Here is a 19,412-nt window from a genome sequence, read left to right as displayed (position 1 = left end):
TGTCAACATTAATTTTTCACTTTATGTACATCATGTTTCAAAGTTGAATATGTGTGATATCTATACTATGTTGTTCATGAGGCATTGGCCATTTCCGCTTGTGTGTGCAGCCTGTTTGGTTTAGTAGCCTTAAACCGAACCCTCCTTCACATTAAACAGGTGAGGGAGGCAGCTGTGCAAAGTGTACTAGGAGAAAGTAAGACCATAGAAGCCAAGCTGCAGATGTTGGACAGTCGCAGCAAGCTGGACAATGAGTTCCTGGAGGTCAACCAAGCACTGGAAACCCTTGGAGTGAACCTGGCCACTGACCCAAACATCTGAGCACCATTTATTGCCTTTAAATGACGTTGACTTTAGCCATTGATGAAGCTATTTCCACTTCCAGTTTCAGTTGCTCCTTTTTCCTTTTTCTCCTGTTATGAGAAGCATCAACGGCGGCAGTAGCACAGTCCGCTGTGAACTGGGAACTGTAGGGTCGCTGGTTCAAGTCCCCCGAGGTGCACGTGAGCAAGGGGACCGAACCCCCAACTGCTCCATGGGCGCTGAAGAATGGCTGCCCTGCACCCCCTCTGTGATGCATGTGTTTGTGTGTGTGATATGTAAGAGGTGCAAAAAAATTTCAATTGCATGTGGTTTGCGTGTGAATTGCACAAATAAAGTATCTTAAATTTTAAACTTTCAATGTGTAACTTTGTGTAACTTGCGTTGTGCAAAACATGTATGTGTAAATCATGTATGTACAGCAATAAGTGAATATATATCTACACTAAATGGCAGAGTTTTGCTTATCAGCTCAGCCAATCAACTTTAACTAAGTTGAAGTCTTAGCCACATCTTGCACACATCACACGACTATCCTTCTCTGTTCTCTACACTGGCTCCCTGTAGCTGCTCGCCTCCAGTTTAAGACTCTGGTGCTAGCCTACAGGGCAGTGAAAGGAACAGCTCCTTCATACCTCCAGGCTATGGTCAAGCCACATCTAGAATTCACAACATGTTTCAAATAATGTTAAATGTTTTATACAATGACACAATGATGGCGCGTACATTCACACGTTCACACTGTTTTCCTGTGATTTTTAATAAAATGATGGATCCAAATGATTCTGCACATAAATCCGTGGGGTTTACTGACCACAGACCTTTATCCGCCAGGAAATCATGAAATAAAGCAACAAAGCACATTTAAAAAACATACATATTTATCAAACTAAAGCTAATATTCTTATATTATACTGGGCACGCATTTCAAATATACTGTGTGTAAAGAAACAGTCATATTGTGTGTCGGGGATTAAGAAGTGTTTATATACTGATTGAAACAGTCAGATTAAAGAATGTATTTATTTAAATTGTGTGGATTAGTCACTGTGTGTGTGTGGCTGTGTGTGTGTGATGACTGATTGATCCTCGCTCCCTCCCTCCTTCCCTCCCGTGTTTTACCGCCCACACTCACAAGTTATTTCAGCACCAAGGACGGAGGACGCAAGATCTACAGAAGCAGCTTGAAACAATATGATGATTATTGGCAGACAATTCAATATGGATACTTTGGAATAACTACTTTCCAGTGGAGTGAGGTGGAGGCTTCTACACTGGAAGTATGGAGCCCTTCAACTACACAGATGAGGCCGGGCAGTCTTTCCAGTATCTGGTTCATAACGTGGATCCTCTGTACAAAGAGTACAAGCCTCCACCCAGGGACCTCATCCAGCTGCCCAGGTCTGTTCTCTACCTGCTGATGGCCGCGCTGGTCGTGGCCGCTGTGGCTTACGCTATTGTGGGCCATCTCATCAAGGACCTCATACTGGACATAACAGGTAGTCAACAATACTAGATGTTAACTGTATTGAATAGTATTGGTACAGCTGCTAGTCTGTCACATTGTGTCATCCTCCGTTATTCTCATTCAGAGGGATTTACTGAGCCAGCGGGGATCTCTGCGTCTTTCACATAGCAGGAAACACATGGGTCAGACCTTTGACCTCTTAATTACTGAGCCATCTGCCATCCTATCTACTGAACAATAGGGGTGTGGTCTTCAAACAAAACCGTTTAGTGGCTGCTGATCTCCTGCTTGCCTTCTGAGGTTCTTTGGGGTTTTTGTGTGTGATAAATCTTTTCTTCCTTGTGCTTTATTACCCTTAGATTGTTTGTTGGGTCCCATTGATGAAGACCTAAAGAAAGATCGACAGGTGGATGGAGTCAGCCTACAGCACATGCCCCAGGTGCTCACACACCCCCACCCAAATGCCTTCCATGTGTGGGACCAGTACGATATCGTCATCCCAGTGTCGCCACGGGATGAAAGCCCTGTGGCCAGTCCACTCATGTCTGTCATTCCATACATCCCTTCTTTTTTCCCAACCACCCTCAACGTGGGCAGCCCAACGTACCATCAGCCAATCCCAAAGGACAGTGAAGCATAAAGAGTTTGAGACGATGTGGTTAGTAATTGTTCCTTTTTTCTTGTCTGGTTTTCTCTCTAACATTCTTTTATCAACTCAAGAAACTTCTTGTTTCCTCCTCTGAAACAGCTTTGACCTGCTCTGCTTCTTTTTTTTAAAGGTATAGATCTATTTCAAGCAAAGATGAGGTCAAAACATGGCATGTCCTACAGAGACAATGAGTTTGTTTGTCTGGATCATACAGTACAAGCAGTGATCTGTACACATGGATGTAGGTTTGATGGTTAATGAACCAATGAAATGGAATACCTGCTCTCAGTTTACTCTGCCAGGATGGAAACAATCAGGGTTTGTTTTCAGGATCTGTGCAGCTTTTCAACATGGACAGAACAAGTTTACTTTGCGTGTGTGAGGATGTCATCATGATTTAGCCTTCATGCGTTAACTCACTAAGGGATTCGTGCCAAGTCACAATCATGATAACCTCTCTGTTCATGAGGGACAGAATCATCCAATTGTTTACAATGGGCATTAGCAGTGGCGTCAATAAATCCAAAATAAAAGCTTGATTGTTTCACTCAAATATGTGATAAACCATGATAACAAACAATAGTTTGGAAATAACCTAAATATTGACAAAGGTTTGGAGTGATTGATCGGTTAATATTAAAGTTTGGATGAAAAATAATGTTTGAGAAAGGTTTGTTTTAATTGCATTAGTAGCAAGGAGTGTGATAAAGTGAATATACCAGAAAACAGACTACAGCATGGACAGAAATAATTGAAATAATCATAAGAAATGGGTGTCATGGGGTTAAATTAACACTTATGCGGATAAAAGTGTGACACAAATACTCTCCTATTCTATTTGTACTTGTTGCCACTTTGAGCAGCAGTGTAACTGTAAAACAGGATGTTGACTAATGTTGCTAAAAAAATAAGTAGTAAGTAAAATCACATCAATGTCTCAACATATCATACACACACATTTACATTCACATCACCCTGTGTTCGTTTTCTTTTTCCCTCAAATCTTACACTGAGGAAGTTAACCTACAGCAGCTCGTTCCATCTGTGTGTGTGTGTGTGTGTGTGTGTGTCAGAGAGCCTGTGTCCAGTGAGGAATGGAGATTAGGCAGAGGCGATTAGATGAGCAGCTTAGCCTATAATACAATGTCCTTTTATTACTTCAGGCCATGGAATTAGATAATCGGACATCAGCAGATCATTGTGTGCAGATTGAAGGAACTTTACTCTATCAATCTATCTATCTATCTATCTATCTATCTATCATGTTCAATATGTAATGCCTGGATACATTCATCATCTGTGTTTTGGTATTTAGCTCTAGATGTTCATCAGTCTTCACAGCACCCTGCCTAAAAGTGTCTGGGTTAAAGATCACTGATCAGATCCAGTCCACGTTTGTTTGTATTGATCTATACAAGATGCACCAGCCTGCAAGTTTCACAGCCCTCCATCATGTCTGTGTTATTCCCCTTTACCTGAACCTGATCTGACCATCATCTGATTGGCAATGTCTGTTTGAGGATCCATGACGCTTTCAGTTTGTAACTTATCCTGATTGGATCAAGGCCACACTAAAAATACTCAACACAGCAGCAGTAGAATGTGGTTAATGTGTGCCAGGTTTATACTCGTTATCGTCACTGCCAATCTGCCCTCATCCAGCCTAATCCTCTGCCGTCAGGCCCGGTGCTTCTGTGACTCACATGAGCCTCAGCTGGGAACTTTTGGAACTCCTGAGACCGTCAGTACTTTCAATAGTCTGCTCATGCTGTATGTGTCCGTGAACACAGCAGTGAGTGAAACACAATTTTGCCCCGTCTAAGGCAAAATGTTGTACAATAGAAGCAAGATAATGGTCGTAGATAAAAGCTTCTTTGTAGAACCAACTTAGAACAACAAGAGTCAACTCACAGTATAAGTCAGCCCAATATGGAAACGGGGAGCTTTTTTGCACAAACAGGACATTGGATGTTTAAGGTTTCGACACACATTAGTGCATAACCAAGTCCATGATACGCTTCTTGTCTTGTGACTGCAACAGCACAGAACCACAAGTGTGCTTATACAGACAATAGGTGTAATGTAATAAAAAGCATTCATGCAAGCAGTTTCCTTTACTGCTGCATGAATGTGCTGTGAAAGCAAATTGAACCAGCTTGGTAAAGCAGTCAAACTCAGCTAAATGTCAGTGTATGACCACAACTTTAGATGCTGAACACAGACATAACACGACGCCTCTTCCGAGGCACGTTCACTTGAATGCCTCATCTATCAAAAGGACATTACATTAGAGCCATTAGATTTGTGGTTCACCCACATGGCGATATTCTGCATTGCAAAGTCCGCAGGAGTTCTGCTTATGAAACCACCACAAAACTTGCAAAAGAATGGAATTGTATTCACAAATACATTTGACTTTTTTGCAGTAGAGACGATAGATTGTGCATCACTTGCAAATGTACTGAGGCTGAATTTTTATTTTTTAAACAATTTATTGTGTAAGATGCATAAAATAAACTTAACATGTAAAACTGGTAAATTTTCATTTTTAAAAAGCATTTGATTTACAAGTATGAAAGATATGAGATGTCAAAGTTGGAAAAGCAGAATCACCAGCCACCACCATCAAGCTACAGTGTGCAATTCGGGGCTACAGTGGTCTTATGGCTGACTGAACCAGGCTGTGTCTCGTCTGGGCAGAACTGTGCGATACAGAGACATGCCCTTGGCCTGGTTAAAGGTCACAATCATCTTGTCCTCTGTGACCTCTGCGTAGACGAAGCCACCCAGTGTCGAAGCTTCGCCAGTGAAGAACTTTACAGTGTCGTTGGGAACGTGGTGCCAGTGACGGACATCAGGGTCTAGAAAATTTCCAGCCCCACTCACCACATAGCCCACATCAGACTCTTTAATGTACTGCAGGAGAAAGATTAGATTACATTTAAAGCAAAAAAAATAAAAAAAAATTGCCAGACACACTAAAACACACCTGCAGGTTGTGGTCGTGGCCGCAGAGATAGGCGGTAGCCTTGTACTTAATCAGCAGAGGTCGGAGCCTCTGCAGCAGACATTCAGTGGGTCCGTGTTTGGATACAGACCAAACTGGGTAGTGGCCTGCCACCAACAAGAAGTCTGCCTTAGACTTAGCCATCCTGTCCTGCAGCCACGTCAGCTGACGGTTGGCATCCACTGCACACAGGGGGCCTCTGGGCTTCTCGTCCGAGAAATCGTCAGAGTTACCGCACAGCATCACTGTGTCCAGCATGATGATGCTCAGGGTCTTCCCAGTATTAGGGATACGGAAGTTCAACTCATAGTAATAATAAGGGAAGCGCCTAAAACGGGGGAGAGCAATTAATATGGCAACCCATATTAAAAAGGCTTCCTTTGACTGGAGTCGCACCTGATCCTCCTCCCACCCCACAAAAATCATGGATGTCAATTAATTCAGCACCAGGAAATTGTTACATTTGAAACTTGACAAATGCCCCCCACTCTTCCCAAAGTTGCTCCTTACCATCTGTTAGACTTGTGGCTGTACTCAATCTGGGCTCTGACATTCCCTGCATGGTCATGATTGCCAGCAAGCACATACCAGGGAATTCTGAGAGACTTTGCTGTGTACACAGACTCAAAAGTGTCCTGAATGCAGGTTCAAAAAAAAGAAAAGAAAATCTGCCATCAGCTGCACTGTGTAACAAGTCCTTGTCAGTTATTAAACAATATAAGCCAATGTTACTGACCTCAAATCGAGGGGAGTCCACACTATCCACACCTGTGTAATAGAAGTTATCGCCAAGGGCCAGAACAAAGTCAGCTCCCATCTGCGTCGCTACTATACCCATTTCTCGGGCTGTAGCTTTCTCCACAGGTGTGACGTAAGGAGGAAACGACACACCGCCCCAGTCTCCTACTGCTAAAAACTTAACGGAGGTTCTGTTTTCTGTCAGAGAAGATAAACTAAAGAGCTTAACAGGATAGGACGACAAGCATGTTGCGACAAGATAATTCACAGGACTGCATGCAACTGCAAGTGAAGCAATACTTACTGCTGCTCAGTTCCAGGTCCTGGAAGATGGTAGGATAGCAGTAGGCCACAGGGATGGCAGCCATTAAGATGCATACCAGAGTAAGTGCCATCCTGAAAGACTGAAATATAAGATTGTACTTATCACACAACTAAAACTAAAAGTTATCATGTGGGGAAACATAAAAACCAGAAGTGGAACACATAACAACCGTCACAAACCACTAAACCTACAAACCACGTGGGTTACCATCTGTGTCTCCACTTCCTCTCGCCTCCCCTGCTTCATATCTACAGCGTGTTCTCTGGCTTTTATGTCTTAAGGTGAATTGTGATTGGCTGCAGGCAAAGTTGACCTGTCCCAGCTGCAGCAAATAGAAGTTAATCAAGGCAGCTGTGAGGCTAAGATGTCAAAGGTCGCAACATCATGTCTGTCAACACATCACTGCATAGGACAGCTCAGTGTCTCTGCTTCTCTTAACTTAGACGTTGAGTTTGTGGTCAGTAATGAAACAAAAATGAAGCCAATGTCAGAAGAAAATAGAAAAAAGGATCTAATCATTGAAACAAATGTTCATGTCAATCGTCAGCATTGGTGATAATGCAAAGATAATAATGTCAGAGGCAGAAGATAAAACACTCACAGCTGATAAGTGGTGCGGTGTGTTCAGAATGAGCTGATGGGTCATTATCCGTCTCCCCTGAGCTCACTGGCTTTTATCAAACTCCCAGGATGTAGCAGGACCAGCTTCAGGCCACGGCGACTGTGCGTGACCATTGCTCACATACTGATTCAGTCTTGGGACTGCAGGGTCATCTGGCCACATGTGATGCACCACGGTTATTATAGCCGCTATCCAGACATTTTCCACTTCCATTTATTTCCCTTCTGTTTTTTTAAACGTCGTAGCTCCCTCACCTTATTTAGCCCATTTTCACACTTTCAAACAACCTCGGCTACCAAAATTTGAAGATTAAGAATAACTGGCATGTGATAGTTTTCAAGTGAAGCCATCTGCTGAAAGCCTGTTCATACTGTAGACACGATGTCTTATATTGATCATGCTTGCTTAGGCTCTTTAACAAAGTAATAATATCCATTCACGTCCGCAGATTTGACTCATTCAACTCCAGATGCACTCTATGGTGTTGCAAAATTCTCTCATAACACTAATGTGAGGAATATTTGGGGCATTTTTAAGACCGACCATGAAACTAATAACAATCAACAAACCCTGACCTCAGCTAGGTCAGGAATTATTATTGTTCCATCAGAGTAACTGAAAAAGACAAGTTAATACTGTTGAACATGTAAGTGATAATGAGAAATGTTGTTCATAATAAGAGTTATTTATTTTACAAGAATGATTAGAGTACTTTATATCTGACACAACAATAATCACATCCTCTGCTCAAAAACTACAGGCAACCAGAAATCAAAACATATTTAGAGTACCACTACACTAGATTATAAAACAAGAACAACCTAAGAAACAGGACAAAATGATAAAACAGGTTCATCTTTTACATTCACATCAGCTTACACGACGAGTGGTGAAGCAGTTAAAACAAAAAAACAAAACAAGCCAAATATCAGTTTCAGAGAGAGCACAAGTGTAAGGGGGGGAGGGGGGGGGGGGTAAACCCTGGACCCCCACACTCTGAGCTCTGACCGTGAGGTGAGAACGGCTGCTTAATAATTTGTGTTGCTGTATTCAGAGAATGATGTTGAAGACTGGTCTTGTCCTCCGTATCCCTGGTATGTGCCGTATCCCTGCTGATTCCCCCAGGACGACTGGTTCCCCCAACCTGCAGAATGAGATCAATCAAAACTCCCTTTGATTGATGCATGATGATAAACAAATCTAAGCAGAATAGGGATCCCAACAAACGTATCCTTAGAGAGGGATCTTGTATCGTTCTTACTCACCATAGTTATTATACGCTTGACCGCCTGTCACTGAGCTGGGATAGGCTGTGCTATACATGGAAAAATCCCCACTTTGTCCGTTCCCCTGACCTCCCGCTTGGGTCAGCATCTTCTTCTTCTCATCGCCGTAGCCATAGCTGTAGGGGCTCTCCTGGTCGGCGGGGGGAGGCATCGACTGGTAGCTTTCCGAGTTGGAGTTGCCGGGGGAAGAGCTGGAGGTTGGCGGGGCGGAGTAGGTGGCGCTGGTCTCGGGGTAAAAGGTGCCGTAGCTCGTGCTGCTTGCTGCTGACGCCGCCGCCGCCGCCTCGCTGGTTTTGGGTGGGTTAGTGGTCGCGTTGTCGCCGTAGAGTTTGTCTGAAAAAGAGTTTAAATATCTATGATGTCTATCACTGGTGTGTGAAATCAACACTGCATATGAACTGTCGACTAAAATACACGGCAATGGGCAGTATCACTTCAGACACAAAAGCTATAATATGTACAATATTGTCAAAAGTAATCTTTGGCAATCAAGTGTACATTTGTTTTTGAGCTGGTGAACGCAACGGCCAACACATACGAGGAGATGGAAAACATTAAGAGTGCATTAGTTCTGTCGGCCATGTTTAACAACGTGGCCACAGGGGGCGACAGAGTGCTTTAATGCTCAGGTGTCGATGTGTTTCCTCTTTGTGTTTAAACGTCAAGCTCCACAGAGAAAACACAGACAAGGAGTAGATACTTACGGTAACCTGTCCCAGCGCTGTTCTCATAGCTGTAGTTGGCTTTTTAAAGGAAAGAAATGACCCTTTAGTGAAATCCCTCACAGCCGTATCAAGTGCCTCTTGCACAGCGACGGTAAACTTGACTCACTCTTGTTATAGTTGGGTCCTTCGGCGAACGGTTTGCCTCGACCTCGGCCTCGACCTCTGTGCTGACCCCAACCCCGGGTCCCAGAGTCTGAAGGAATGCCTCGGATTGTGCCAAACCCTGGGATGTGCTGTTAAACGGTAATTGGTAGATGATATAAGGTAAAGACAGAAGCCAGTATGCTAATGTAGATATATGCGTGTCCTGGTTAATCCATTTAACTGTCTTGCAGTACAACATCATATCTTATCTTACCACTATAATTGAAGAGCGGTGTGTGTTTGTGTATGTTTGTGCGGAGCTGCAACGAGCACCGAGGAGCAGGCCGAGTTTGTTTTTACAAATAAGGTCGACAGTATAAAAGCAGAAATGGAAACCTCTGCTACCTCGATGACACTAGCCTCAGATGTCCTGCTAGATACGCATAGCAAGTTAGTTGCCTCCTCTAAAACAACCACTTGCTGGCGAGATCATCTGCCTACTAAACTTGTCAAAGATCTTTGCCTGTCACTTGAAGCTTGCCTACTTAATATTAAAGTTAACTTACAAACTATAAATCTTTAGGAAGCAGCGCGTCCTTGTGCCACGCTTGTTTCTTTGGAATAAACTATGATTTACGGACTGAAGTTATCATAAATGCGCTGAGAATCCGCTTGAAACCCAGACTGCTACTACCAGCCTACTGGCTCTTATGTGTTACAACAATAGATCTGTCAGCGTGGATGAAATCAATTTAAAATCAAAAGAAATCCGGCCTTCAAAAGCCCACATGTGAACATTAGGACAGTTACCATGTCTGTGTAGGTGACTTTCTTCTTTGTAGGATTTCTGAAGGTGGTTGAGCTTCCGTCGTCATTTGGAAAGAGTTTCTCCAGAGCAGCGAGCGCAGCGTAGGCTTTGGCCTCTTTCTTGTTGGAACCTCGGCCCTTGAACTTTTGCCCATCGACCTCCACCTGCACGGTGAAAAGGGGTCTGGTGAAAATGTCCCTGTTAACGACTCCTTCTGTAACAAAACCTACACAAATGTAAGCACTTAGCTCAGCTCCTGTAACCGTGCCGCTGCTCACTCACCTCCATGATGAAGCACTTTTCATGGGAGCCCCCCGTCTCAGCAGACAGCTCATACTTCAGGCTGCGGCGCTTCTCATTCAGCTCCATCACGGGATTCTTACCGTTTTTGGTCAAGATTGGACCCTGGCCGCTCTGTTCACAGCAAGAGGACCAAACCAGCCATTAAATATATACAACTTTATCCCTGAGATACCAATCCGTGAGAGAGAATTAAATAGGAGGATCTCAAGTGCATACGTCTTCTGATCCAGCACACACTGTGGCACCGGCGCTTGCTGATTCCTGGGATCCCTCACCCTCACCACTGGAATCTGACTTGGGATCTGAGCCAGTTGGAAGACCGAGATCCTGCAGGACCTGTGACAGACACAAGTCAAGAGTCAGCTTTTATACAGCAGCAAATGTTAGTGAGCGTCTCTAGGCAGAACGTGTCAGTGTCTTGCCTTGGTGGCTACATTAAGCTTGGCGGCTCGTTTTGAAGGCCCCGTGGCCTCGTAGCTCTTCCCGTTCAAGTCCACAACCATGGTAAAGACCGGCTCGTGGACTGGGCCTGTCTGAGACGTCAGCCGGTACTCCAGCCCCGGTCTGTACTGGTTCAGACGCATCACCGCATTCATGCACAAATCATCTGAGACTGAAAATGGCAGGAGCACAGACAGGAGAGGTTTGTAAATAAGGGTTAGCGATAATTTCACATTTCTTAAGATTTTTCTAAGAAATGTGTTTTCACTCAAACAGGTTTCTATCCACAGCATCAAAATCTGTCACACTCATTTTAAACCAGATACACAGTCGTGTCTGTACTGTGTCACATGGACACACTGACTCATGGATATCTGTGTGTGTGTGTGTTTACAGGATGTGTGAGTGAGTCTGTGCATTATGGTCATTATTGGTCACCGGCCTCCATCATGCTTCATATTTATTCCTCAGAGAAACATCTGGACTGTAAACACTAAAGCTCATACACTCTGTGCGTGCTGTCATATTGTTGCTCTTCCATGATTACAGCACATTGATCTCTCAGCAATGAATGATGTCATTCATTCATAATATAACAAATGTGTAGAAATCTGTTGGTCGCACCTTGAACAGCGCCTGCTTACTGTTTTCCAGTTTTTCATTTCATGATGTTTGAAAATACTTCTAATTCTCTTTCAAGAAATTATGTTGACATAAAACACCAATGATTCCAAGGCTCCTTTGAGTCAAAATGGGTCGGCAATTTTCAATTTTTTTTTAACTACAGTTGACCGTCACTGGGACAAACAGGACAGCACAGACGCCAGACGTCACACACACCTACACCTCCTCTCTCTCTTCCCATGTGTGCTCTGTGATTGAGAGCTTTTCTTCAATATGTATTCATTGCCTGCTATAAAAAGGCTAAGCTACTCTGTCAAATGTAACTTATTCTAGATAGATGAGAAGAACACAAAGAGAAGGCTCTGACATCAGAGAGGTTTGGCAAACCCGTTCAAAAATATCTTCAATCATGGCACATAAATGTAAAAAATGTCACATTTAAAATTTATTGGAGGAAAAATGTAAGGAGCAAAGACCGGCATTACACTTCAAGTGTCCTTTAAGCTGAAACAACATGGATATAAAAACAATATAATCTACAAGGTCAGTTTATAACTTTGTCTCTTGAGTTAAAGAATTGTAATGATGTCAGTGAAGGTGAAGTCATTTTCTGCTTTTGATGAAAGTTTTTAAACCCAACGAGCTAATGTAGCGTTTAAGTGGATGATGTTAACAGTAAAAAAAAACATTATAGAACAAGAACTCTGATATCCATTACTAACATGATTTCCTCTGAAACCGCTGATGCTTCTGGAACTTGAGAAACTTCCTCTGTTTGCTGTTGAGTTGGAGTTCGTCCTCTCCTTGGTCCATCACTGAATAAGGCCTCTTGCCCGACAGGCTGTACTGTCCTGAAGGTGCTACCTGGGATGCTGCAGAAAACAAACAAGGCCAGAGGACAGATACCTGTCAGCCCACAACTACACACGGTGTACATCTCAAAACAACACAAAGGGCAATAAGCTTCTCACGTACCTGTGAAGTTTTTGCTGCCCGCTCCCGATGATTTGCGTGGTTTCAGAGGCATGTCCATCCCCAGCACCTTGTGCATCTGTCCAAACGCACACAACCTCAAGGCATGCTGAGGAGACAACAAAGTTAGGCACATTTCAAGGCCGTTTCATCAATTTTCAGTTGCATTAGCAGCTCCGCCTCACCTGGGCGCTCTGTGTGATGTCTTCACGCTGCTGTGGACTTAAATTTGCAGTGGCATCAAAATCGTCTTTCTCACATGGATCCTTGATACCTGGACCATCTGCACAGGGAGTGATTAGTTCAGTCAAAAAAAGGAAACCTTGCTGTGTAAACTTACATGGATTTGGATTTACAAAATATATGTAACTCACCTTCCAACAGGATTCCAGAGGCAACGCATTCTAAAACTCTGCGGAAGGACTCGCCTACTCCGAGCGTCCTCTCAGACGTAGCAATGGCTTTTTCAACCAGCAGTTCGAGAGGCTACGTGAGGGAAACAACGGGGAACAAGAGCACAGATGCTGCTGAACAGGATTCACATCCTGGTTTGGATTATAGAGCTCAGCCAGCTTCACAGCACTTCCCATCAGACTTACAACGCAAGTCAGCATAAAGATCAGAAATAAGCAACAGACGGCTACATCAGCACGTGTGTCGCATGTCTCCTCACCCATCCAGAGATTGGAGCCCAAGTAGGAACACGGTTACACAAATCCCGCATCATCCTGATCACAACCACAGCAGAATTCAGGTCCTTGACTTTGGCCTGTGGACACAAACGTGAACCAGTTTCAGCCAAAACAGTTTTCACCTCTGGCGTCACCACGCCGCTGTGCTTTCTGGGGGTCGGCAAAAGGATGGAGCCCAACAACAAAGCACAGTGAGCTCTGAACAACTGACCATCTCCAAATCATACAACTGTAAAGATTCCATTACACGCTGGTGTCCATGTGCTGATCCACAGAATAAAAAAACTCATGCGTTTACAAAACCTGAGCTTTAGTGTCTCTGCTGGTCAGTTTCCACAACAGTAGCAGATTTGCAACTCATGTAGTTCTGTCTGTCAGACACGGCGTAACGCCAAACATCGCCATCGTTTGAGCAATGTCTGCCATCAACAACACTTTATTCACTCATAGGCTGTTTACAGGTGAACTACAGGAAAGGCTGATGGCAAAACCCACAACTTATCTCAATTTGTCATTGCTATGGATCAGCAGATGAACCAAAACTGAAAACATAGAATTTTCCACATTGTAAAGATTTTTTACCACATCAACAAGTGTGCAATTTACATTGTCTGTAAAATAGAGATAAAGATAAATTTAGAAAAGTACAATTCAGTCTTATGTACAAATAAGGACGAGAATGCAAACCTGGAACCACTTGGCGTGGCGGAGAGACGCCAAGGCAGTTAGGCATATCTGCCTGTCCAGAACGTCCGGCGGATCGTTGACTGTTTGCGTTTCTATTGACGAGGTGGGGTAAGAAGAAAAGGTACAGTTTGACCAAGGGGGTTGGCGCTGTCTTGCAGCTCAGGGAGTAGCAGCTTTCCCCGAAGCACCAGGCGTAGGGGAAGGGGGTCTCAGTGTGAAACTTTGGTGCCAACAGGCCACCTGTCACAGATCCAAGCTAAGTTTGACAGCGCTTGACTGTTCAAGTATAGAAACTGTCATAAATACGGAGTCGTATTTACAACATTCCATAGGGTTTGGTTCATGTCTGAGCCCTGGGTAGACTACAACATATCACCCCTTCCCTCAGAGCTTAGGCTTGGGTCTGCTGCTTAGCCCCCCTCCTGAGACAGTGTTTCCAGTTGGTCAAAGGTCCAGCGTCCCTAAAAAACTTCACAAACTAAAAGGCAGTCAGTTGTAAATTAGAAGCATTTAGAGAAACTTCACGTCTGCGCCATAATGCAGCGAAACTGATGGATCCCTGACCTACGTGTGTCCCTTAGAAAGACAATAGGACCATAGCAGCTTTATGCATGTTTTAGCTCATTGTCTACATGTCACGTGAATCACTACCCACACACACACACACGCCCGGGCCAAACCGCTACATATCCAAATCCGACCACAATACTACACAACACCACAAAATATATATATGACAAAAATAAGAACATTTGTACCGACACAGACACAGCCAAGAGATTCACTGTCTGCTCCAAAGACGTTGCAAGTCGACGCAAGTTGGTTTCTGTTGCGTACAAACATTTATGTCTGTATAACTGATATTAAAGTTACAATTATTACAGATTAACTAAACATCCAACATTTTCAATAGACAAAAACCCATCCCAGCTTTCACATTGTATCAAATCAAGCCATTACTCCAAAGAAATCAGACAAATGTCCATGTGATTGTCACCATATGGCTCTCAGGAGGACAAACCGCTGACTCCAAACTCCAATGGCCCTTAACTATTACTGCAATCCATCAATCAAGGACCTGGATGGCTGAGAATCTGCACAGACTTAATTTAGTGCGTTCCTAAAGGCAAATCAACAAGAATTTATAGATCTCAATAATAGGTGTAACACATGGTGCCACCACACAGCATGTGATCACACAGAGAGAGGGACGCTCTCAGTTTGCCAGTTGCCTGCTGCAGCAGTGTGTTGATCAAAGTGTGTTCCAGAAAAAAACCCACACAGAAGGCAGAGGTCAGTGCTGGACTTGAGAGAAGGCAGGCTAGGGAGACAAAACTGTGTCTGAGGCTTAAAGGTGGAAGCCAAAGTCACGACCACAACTTTTCCCCTCTGCATCCCTAGAGGACAGAGTGATAAATGGGCTAAAACATGCAACGGAAGCAGATGGTGTTTTATGTGGAGCTCCGGCAAAATCCCTCTGAACTTCAAATCAACTCGCTTTACCTCCTGGGTGAATAAAGCTCGAACCTCACTAACACTAACCAGCATGTTCCAATACAGACATAAAGACTCCTTGCATTTCCTGCGTCAACCCTTGTGTCTGCTTGAATTGGATTCTCCCAGGAGAAACCAAAGCCATTTCCTCATTACCCATCAGTTTTGCTGCAGTTGGCGGCAATTGTACATTTTCAGCATAAAATACATGCAATGCGCGCTTTGACTTGTTATTCTTGAAAAGCCTTCACTTTAAACATGAAAACAATTTAACAAGAATAAACAAAGTTTTTTTTTTTTTTTTTTTTTCTTTCTTGTTTTTTTTTTTAAATGACTGAGCACTGTCAAAACATCATATACAGAATGCATCAACGACCACAGAGGACCTGCAGTAATGGCAACTGCCAGTTTGAGACAAAACGGCGACAGGACTGTCGAGCAAGTGAAGAGCCAACGTTCATTGGTTGTTCACTGGCATCGGACTGCGACAGTCACAGCACAAGCTCCACTGATTTAGAAAAGCTGGGGGTGGACAACTGGTGTGATGGGCAGAGTTTCAGATCAGTGGAGCAGTACAGGTTGGGCTTGTTGAGGAAACACAGATCAGTGGGCTGGTTGGCTTGCAGGATGTTGACCTGTGGAAGCTGATCTCTAGGTGGAGGCTGGACAGAGCTACGTACCTTCTCCTTCAGCCGGACTGTCTTCTTGATTGGCCCTAAACAGAGGTGAGGTCAGGTGAAGGGTCAGAGCCAGGCCTGACTCCTTAGTGTTCTTCACAGCAATGGTTGCGTCCCCGGGGATATGGCTGACTGCATACGTCTCCTTCGCGATTTCCTATTAAAAAGAAAGGCAGGGATGAGATGATGTGACAAAGTGGGACACTTGAAAAACACAAACACATTTTCCATTAAAAGACACCAAACAGCTCATATATCAAAAGGCACTAATTTGTACCTCTAGCTGCTCGGTTAGCTTCTCAGTCACTTGTGCAATCAGGGTGACAGTGGGCTTGTTGGAACAAAGCAGCACCAGCTCTAGGTCCTTGTCTCCCTTCAGCAGGAGTCCTTTAGCCACCAGGCCCACCCTCATAACTCCGCGCAGGACGTTCTCTAGAGAACCAGTACTTCAAAGGCAAGAGAGAGAGAGAAAGATAAACACTAAATCATGTGAAGGGAAACGCAGGCAAGTTGAAAAGCTGAATACATGTCCTACATCTGCAGCAGAGCATTTGGAGATGTTGCTCACCTCACTTCTTCTGGTTTTGCTATGCTGTCTTTTGGAGTGTCCATCTGGTCAGAGACGGTCTTGAGAGCACATTCTACATGAGAGACGATGGTCTGTACTGCCTCCAGCTCCTCTGAGGAAGGATATACTTCAGCGTGTTTGGCCATCACATGGCGGTCATATGGTCGCATGTGCATCTTTGGGGCTGCAGGTGCCTTAAGGGTAAGGACGCTTGTGTTATCTTGTTGTATAAAACGATAACAACAACAACAATGTAGCATAATCACAGTATCAAATTATGAATGTATTTATTGTAAAAGTAAAAAAGCTAATCATGCACTCTGATATATTTCACAAAAGCTTAAAAGCTAATAAGAATTGGGAACTAATACAAAGTGTATGGGTAACAAAAGAAGAACATGTTAGAAAAAGGGAACATCCACAAGGAAGCTTCCTATGAGAGGAAGAACAATCTTTTAAAACCAGATCAAAACGTGCTCCAGGCAGAAATATGGAGACGCTCAGACTGACGCTCAGACTGAAAGTGGAACACTGAAGGTCGGTTCAATGACCCACATCAAGAACTGGATGAAGCAGTTATTACTGGAGGACGTAACAAGTGAGACAGTTACCACATGATGGTGTTGATCCTCAATCTCTTCCATGGCAGCGATGTAGTCGTGGTACTGCCTAAGCTCCTCTTCATAACAAAGGCAGTCATACCAGTAACGCAGCTCTTCATATCTACAGGAAAAGGCACGAGATGAGAAGAGCTTTTCAAACAAACTACATCTCTTTTGTTTTCGTACATTGTTGATAAAAGACTAATATGGTAAAAGGCTACAACAGATGTTGGAGCACCAATTTAAGGAGAAAACTGGAGGCGTAGTATCTCCATAAGCGCCTTCAATGTCTTGTGAAACTACAGTATGTGGACTTACCCTTACAATTGACCTGACACTGTTTTTGTTTGTTTGTTTACCTTTAATTAATGTCAGAAAGTAAGGTCCAACTACAATATCAAACCCCAGTAATCAAGTAATGGAGTACTGCTCACAAAATTTGCAATATGTCAAGGCAAAAGTTAGATTTTCCTCACAGCAAAATATCATATATATATATATATATATATATATATATATATATATATATATTATAATAGGCCACAGAAGTCCAAAATGCAGCTTTTACGTAAGGCAGCAAAGAGACAAAAGTCCACTCAGATGCATTTATATAAGCAACGTTTACACTGACTAATACTTGCAACATACTTACTCATTCCTGGCTGTGTGTATTATGTAAATACACACGTGTTGTTTGCACTTCACGCATGCAACCAGTTGATGGCAGTATGCGCCGAGTAATAACAAACCCTCCTTCATTGACGTATAAAGGTGCTTCTTCACACGCAGCATTGTCCACACACAGTAAAGACCCGGTGTCCTCGTACCTGTCAAAGTCCTGTGGGAGCAGCCGGTGTCCCTCCTGGATCAAACCATCCCAGTACAGCAGCTCCTCGTAGGCCTCTCGCTCATCCCAGATAGGCGCTGCCATGCTTTCGCGATTCCCAACAACTTACTGTCTTGGCTGTGCAGAAACAAAATGCGTTCGTTGTTTTTTGTGCAGCATAGTAGAAATGTGCGCGGGGTGCCAGCGGAACAACAACGGAGGGGAAGGTAAACACCTTATGCACAGGTAACAACCGCGAACATGCACTGCACTGCGCAGCGAAGTATCCTGTATGTTTGCTATTCTCTTGTTTGCAATTATTAAGGCGTTAAGAGAACGCATTGCTCTGTTCTCCATGTTTCAATGTCTTTACAGCGTGTGCTTATAGAACAGTTAGCCGACCCACTAGCTGCCTGTTAATATCACTCGCTCTCCAGTTGATATTAGCCGTGTTGCTAACGTTAGCTTTCGTTACGGGGCCATTTTTAGCTCTAATTGTAAAGCCACACAGAGAATTTTAGACAGTTAAGAGCGAGTGTGTCAGCATCCCGAGGTGTCTGCAGCGCATTGAGAGCTCACTTCTCTGTCTGCACACTTAAACGGATGCACAGTGGACTCGTTTTCAGCGTAATGTTACCTTTGTGTTGCTGCTCCAGTCATTCAGTTATGGCTGGCTTCAGTCATGTACGTGTCGCCTACAGATGACGTACCAACAGGTCTGTGTTTATATCAGGAGGATGTATGTACATACAAATGTCAATCGCTAATAAACCGGAATTACAGGATTATTTTGTTATTTTTTTAATACGATTTTATTATGTATTTATTTGTTTAAGACAATGTGTATTTTTTAATGTTTTTTTAAAGAATCGTCTAATAATATCTTTTACATATGATATTGTATGATATACAATTATTTTAAGGAGCACGTTTCATCCTCAATGTCATTTTACTATAGAATACTGCAGCCGCATATTTTCTGTATCAATTTTTTTTTTTTTAAATGCCTTATTCTTCTTTGCGTAACACCACCTGAAAAATGTCAAATAAACTGCGATTGAGATCATTTCCTTTTTTATAGATTTATATAGCTTTATATATATCCTGTATGGATGATGCCATCTCATTAACTATCACAACATTAATTATACAAGTTTAGGCTACAGTAGATAAAACGAAACTAATGAATAGTGAGGCTTCTTTTGCTCTCTGTTTAAAGATCAAAGGATATGTGTTATCTGTGTCTATTACCGCGATGTTCAGCACCACGGACAGTGAGTGACGACTCCACATATTGTTGATCATTATTGTTAAACACTGTATTTGTCTCCTTCTCATTTTAGTTCCAGACTGAAAGAAAATGCATGTCCACCTGTTAGTGTAATCTAGTTAATTCTTGTTTATTTGTTGAAGTTTGTTTTCTTGTTTAGAGCTATTTTAGACAGTGTCCACATCAAGTGAATGCGGTTGGAGAGAAATGATGCAGGGGAGGA

The 19,412-nt window shown here is 43.2% G+C and overlaps 2 protein-coding genes across 4 annotated transcripts; both read right to left on the bottom strand.

Annotated features, from left to right (window-relative positions):
• Positions 1-4,398: 4,398 nt before the first annotated feature.
• acp5a (acid phosphatase 5a, tartrate resistant) lies at positions 4,399-6,727 on the bottom strand. Of its 2 annotated transcripts, none has more exons than XM_076145226.1 (5): positions 6,488-6,727; positions 6,182-6,398; positions 5,956-6,080; positions 5,428-5,773; positions 4,399-5,354 (listed from the first exon to the last, which is right to left on the bottom strand). In XM_076145226.1, exons 1-5 carry the CDS (start codon positions 6,559-6,561, stop codon positions 5,100-5,102), a joined length of 1,017 nt encoding a protein of 338 aa, XP_076001341.1. In that variant the 5' UTR covers positions 6,562-6,727; the 3' UTR covers positions 4,399-5,099. The 2 variants fall into 2 exon arrangements, with proteins under 2 accessions (XP_076001341.1, XP_076001342.1); XM_076145227.1 differs by having other exon boundaries at positions 6,182-6,381; positions 6,488-6,724.
• A 1,097-nt stretch (positions 6,728-7,824) lies between these two features.
• LOC142994711 (interleukin enhancer-binding factor 3-like) lies at positions 7,825-18,628 on the bottom strand. Of its 2 annotated transcripts, XM_076145531.1 has the most exons (20): positions 18,557-18,628; positions 17,921-18,057; positions 17,103-17,214; positions 16,492-16,685; positions 16,201-16,369; positions 15,927-16,080; positions 13,753-13,844; positions 13,047-13,142; positions 12,748-12,859; positions 12,559-12,656; positions 12,377-12,482; positions 12,124-12,273; positions 10,759-10,949; positions 10,553-10,672; positions 10,316-10,447; positions 10,036-10,197; positions 9,248-9,374; positions 9,121-9,159; positions 8,396-8,749; positions 7,825-8,274 (listed from the first exon to the last, which is right to left on the bottom strand). In XM_076145531.1, exons 2-20 carry the CDS (start codon positions 18,022-18,024, stop codon positions 8,159-8,161), a joined length of 2,628 nt encoding a protein of 875 aa, XP_076001646.1. In that variant the 5' UTR covers positions 18,025-18,057; positions 18,557-18,628; the 3' UTR covers positions 7,825-8,158. The 2 variants fall into 2 exon arrangements, with proteins under 2 accessions (XP_076001646.1, XP_076001647.1); XM_076145532.1 differs by lacking the exon at positions 9,121-9,159 and having other exon boundaries at positions 7,826-8,274.
• Positions 18,629-19,412: the final 784 nt, after the last annotated feature.

The sequence above is a fragment of the Genypterus blacodes genome, unplaced genomic scaffold (assembly GCF_046128005.1).
Source record: "Genypterus blacodes isolate CSIRO-AG114 ecotype Tasmania unplaced genomic scaffold, CSIRO-AGI_Gbla_v1 ptg000030l_1, whole genome shotgun sequence".
Lineage (NCBI taxonomy): Eukaryota > Metazoa > Chordata > Actinopteri > Ophidiiformes > Ophidiidae > Genypterus > Genypterus blacodes.
Note: the sequence above shows the minus strand (reverse complement) of the source record. Positions and strands in the feature narration are given on the sequence as shown.